The sequence below is a fragment of the Pteronotus mesoamericanus genome, unplaced genomic scaffold (genome assembly GCF_021234165.1).
Source record: "Pteronotus mesoamericanus isolate MK-2021 breed Mesoamerican mustached bat unplaced genomic scaffold, CSHL_Meso_final scaffold_167, whole genome shotgun sequence".
Taxonomy (NCBI): Eukaryota; Metazoa; Chordata; class Mammalia; order Chiroptera; family Mormoopidae; genus Pteronotus; species Pteronotus mesoamericanus.
In genome coordinates, this window is record NW_026555308.1 from 36,362,245 (window position 1) to 36,367,177 (window position 4,933).

Here is a 4,933-nt window from a genome sequence, read left to right on the forward strand (position 1 = left end):
ACTGAACAAAAGTTAGATTACTATCAATGGCTCTGTTAATTTTGCTCTAAAATAATTTTTTAAACTCTAGACATCTCTGATGTTTCTGAATTACACACAGAAGATAGCTGGATGAAATACACTAGACAATTTCAAAAGATAAATTTTAGTATATGACTCATTTGGCATATCTTTACTACCTGGAATAAAATCCACAGAAATGAAAATAATGTAATTCTCAAAAAGTTCATACATGGTGGAGTCTTAGGATGAGGAACTTCTAAATGAAAGAAGGTGGAGATTTTCATCTTGCTAATTACAAGCATTTTTCCTCATGGGGATGCTGGCTTATTTGTGGAAGTTTTGTTTGCAGGCAAGCATGTATATAGGGCCAGAGATTGCTGGTTTCCGTTCCAGAGAATGTTTCCAACACCCCCTTTTTCTGGTAATATTCCAGGACCGGTTTTGTTTGGTCTTCATAAGCCTTTAGTCTCTTGATAAGAGTCTCTGGTCTGTCATCCTCACGCTTAATGAGAGGCTCTCCAGTCAGATCATCCACACCTACCACTTTGGGAGGGCTGAATTCAAGGTTGTAGACGCGACCACTGGCTGGATGAATCCAGCGAGCAGCGAGGCGTTGCATGATGACCTCAAAGGGCACGTTCAGGTTCATCACCAGGTGTATCTGATGAACTCTATTCAGGGCTTCAGCTTGTGGGAGAGTCCTGGGGAAACCACACAACAACCAGCTATACTGAGTGAGATTTTTCAGCTCCTGAAATGCCAGCCGAATCATGATGTCATCTGGAATGAGCTTCCCCTGGTCCATGAAAGCCTTGGCCAGTACACCAATTTCTGTGTCCCTCAGCACATTGTCCCGGAGCAGGTCCCCGCTGGAGACCTTCTTTAGCTGGAAGTGTTTGATGATGAGCGATGAGAGGGTGTGCTTGCCGGAGCCTGGGGAGCCCATGATCACGGCGCGTAGGAGCTGCCTACAAGTCCCCATGGCTGCCCAGCCAAGCCCAGGCTGCGGTAACGGTTGGGCTCCCACCTGGCCTGTGCGCTCCCGGGCTTCCCGGCTGGAATCCCGGGGCGGCGCCTCGAGGACACATGCTGAGAGTGAGCAACCTGCAATGGAAATGGATTTTTAAAATGGATGCTACCAAAGAGCCGATTTGTAAATTCAAAGACTGAGCCAAAGAATTCTCCCATAATGCAGTATAAAGAGCTGAAGAGATGGCAAGTAGAAAAGGAAAATTAAGAAACATAAAGCACAGATTCAAAATTTCCACCATTCATAAGTAGAAAATGGAGAGGATGGAGGGTAGAGTATTTCAAGAAATAATTAAATGGACAAGAATTTCCCAGAATTAAAGAATGATGTGAGTTGCAAGAATAGACAGCGAAATAGTCCAGAGCATGTAGAAGCAAATGTTGGCAGAGATGAGGGGAAATCGGTTTCTCACACTCCACTGGTGAGGTGCCCCTGCTGCTAGTTTGGAAGGCAACTTGGTAGTGGCTATTTTTTTTAATTGCTTTTCAGTATCTTCCTTAGATAAACACTCTCATAAAGCAACAAGAAAGCGCATATAAGATGTTCACTTCAACTTTATTTATAGTAGTGAAAATTGTTAACAACCTAAGTGTCCACTAATATGAGAATGGCTAAACGAATCTTAGCCATACTGTAGAATATTACCCAGCAGCCAAAAAGACAGAGGCAGATTTCTATGTGCTAACATGAAATGATTTCTAAGACATTGTAACTGCAGACTTGCAGAATGATAAAATTTAAGTTCAGTTTGTGTTCAAGTGTCATGTAACTTATGTTTAAATATACCTATTAAGTGAGCTGGGAAGCCAACTTTCAAGCAGTGGCAAGATATGACTTGAGTTTTATTTTTAAAAAATTGTGTGTCTGCATGATTGGAAGCAGAGGAAGCTGTTAGGAGGCTATTTCAACAGACCAGCAGACAGAGAAGAAAGTAAGTACTATTTTAATTAAATTTCTCCAATATGAGTGAGATTGAGCATCTTGTCATTTGTTGTTGGAAAATTTGCATTTTATTTCCATGTAAAATTCTTCAGTTGACAATTATGGGCTTCAATTACTTCCTAGGAAAAATGTTTTAGGTTTTGTTTACTCCACAAGTTGTCAAACAGGTCCTTCCCTTTGCCTTGGAGCTGCCAGTTGCACTAGCTTAATACAGCATCAGGCCATGCAGCGCACAGTGCTCATGCTAATTAGGGGCTGCTGAGCCACCAACCCTGCATCCACTTCATTCTCTTCCGTTCATGAGCCAATTCATTTCTTAAAAAGATCCATAAAAATAATCTGATGGGTTGTTCTCATTCTATAAACAAGAGCAAAAGTTATTTCCAGAATAAGGATTTGGAGAGGAGAAGCCTAATTTCTGTATTTGTATTTTCTGGCAGCAGAGTAGTGCTGCTGCTCTAATTTCTCAGACTTCTTTTTTATTGTTTCTTCTATTTTTGGCCTTTAAATAGTGGTATAATCTCTCTTATTGTTTCTGTACTCAAAAGAGTTATACTGAATACCTAAGATGATTCAAAAGGTAGATGCATATTGGATAGAAATTTGGCTCACATCCTACAGCAAAGGAAAAAAAATGATGTTATAATTTGAAACAGTATTTTTAATAATACTAATTGATATGCATAATAAAGCAGCACACTATTACTGTCTTTTAGGATAACTAATTACATACACAAAAAAGAATCCCACCGAGGACTTTCTATCCTGGATAGATTTAGACTTCTAGTATGTTTAACCTTTACTTCAGGAATCTAATTTGGTACCAAACTCTGATCCCAGAATATCCCAGAGAGCTTCTGCAGAGGGTGGGTAGGTAGCATTTGCTCTCCCACTCACACCCAGAGCCGAGCAAATGCTACCTACCCACCCTCTGCAGAAGCTCTCTGGGCTCCCGAGGGGCTCAGCGCGGACACTTGCCACACTGGCCTCCTGGTACAAGTCAGACTCCTAAGCACAGAGTCATTTCTGGTTCCTGAGACCACCTCGCCCCTTCCCCCTCTTTTCTAGACTGATGTCACATAAGCTGTTTGGGACAAAGTATTATGAAACTTGTTCTTAATAGCAGCTGATAAGGGATTCTTTGACAAAAAACAAACATAACCAGTAGCCAGATAATATCATCTTATATATTTGCCCTCATTGAGTAATAATAATAATAATAATAATAACAACAACAATAACATCTAATGCCAACCTGAAAGCTCAATGAAATTTTCTACATATTTCTTTACAGTAACAGAAGCCAAACGACAGAGCAATAAAAGAAAAACAGCAGGAGCTACTCCGATTAGTCCTAGTGTTACATTACTAATCATTTTGAGATGAACATTTTCATCTTAACTTATAAGTTAACTTATTGCTCACTCTCTAAGGGAGAGTTAGCCATTTAGGGCATCCAAGGAGACAAAGCTAAGATCCACAAGGAGGATAGCAGGTGAGATATTCATTCACAGACTCAGCCAACCATCAGTGGGTATTTACCTGCATGGCTAGTGGTTTTGAGCGGAGGGGACAAAGCCCATGAGAAAGACTGAAGCCTAGTGTCTGTTCTCATGATGGTGACCTTCTAGCGGGGGCATTAAGGGCCAGCGTTGCCCCAGTGATCCTCTGGGGAACGAACGTGAGATGATTTTAGGTCTCTGCCAAAGAACGTTCCCCTCCCCTACCCTCAGGTTTGATAAGTGTGCTTTATTTCAGTTGTTACACTATTTAATTATGGAAATTTCAAAGATATATAAAATTGGAGAATGGTATAGTCCCACATACTCATCTCTAGTTTCAACCATGGTCAACATTATGCCAATTTTATTCTACCTGATATTTTTTTTCTGGAGTATTTTCCAGTCATGTTTTACCTTATTTCTTTTTTCCTGGAATATTTTAAATAATGCTTTTTAATTTTAATGATGAATGTGTATATTTGAGTGTGTATGTTTGAATGCGTATAAGAAAAATATAACTAGCTCATCAACCTAATACTTCAGGTATTCTTGCTCAGGACAAAATTTAACTATAAATTTAAGTTTTCAAACAGCTATGCAGATAGGGAACAGTTCAACAAAGGAGTACATAAATGACTAAAGTTTATGAACTATTGTTAGAGGAAACAAGAGATTAAGAGGAGGTAGTAGATATTCCCTTTTATCTTCCCTCCCTCAGTGAGGTTAGGATGGTTGTAAGAAATTCCCCCTCTCTAGAAAATGTTTAGCACCATGCCTGGACTTAATAAGCACCTACAAAAGACGAGGTAATAATGTTGGGAGACATCTTTGAATCCAGGAACTGATACTGGCTGACATTTATTAAGCACCTACTGTGTGCAGATACTGTGATAGGAGATTTATATGTATTATCTCATTTCCTCTTCACAGTCACACTATGAGGAGATGTTATGATCCTCATTCTTGGCATTAAAAAAATGAGGCTCAGAGAAATTAAGTAATTTAAAGTCAAAACTCTATTACGTCACAGGGCTAGGACTTGAGTTCAAGCCTGTCTTCCTCTAAGTCCACGTTGTTTTCCACTCAGCTCCCCAGACAGCCAGGGCCCGTTTCCCAACCACCAGGAGGCAGCTGGCGAAAGAAGTACTTTAGTGGAGTTTGCAGGCCTGGTGTAACCTGATTCTTCCATTTGCTGAGATCATGACCTTGACCATTTTGCTTCCCTTTTCCTGAGCCTCTGTGTCATATGCATAAAATAAGGACAATAATACTAGTTGCTCAATATGCAAGCACAAGGAGAAATAATTTATATGGAAATCTGACATTGTAGGCACCAAAGACTGGTACTCTATCTGAAGGCCCTAACAAGGCCTGTGACCTTAAACTATTCCCTTCCTTGCAAAGATGATGGAGCTGGCCCTTCAAGTCCTGCTGGGGGTAACATTCCAGAATTTAT

General features: G+C 40.2%; 1 protein-coding gene across 1 annotated transcript; it reads right to left on the reverse strand.

The window, feature by feature from the left end:
- Positions 1-295: 295 nt before the first annotated feature.
- Positions 296-985, reverse strand: LOC129083541 (GTP:AMP phosphotransferase AK3, mitochondrial-like). The gene has a single exon (XM_054589350.1). The coding sequence runs from the start codon at positions 983-985 to the stop codon at positions 296-298; it is 690 nt and encodes a 229-aa protein (XP_054445325.1).
- Positions 986-4,933: the final 3,948 nt, after the last annotated feature.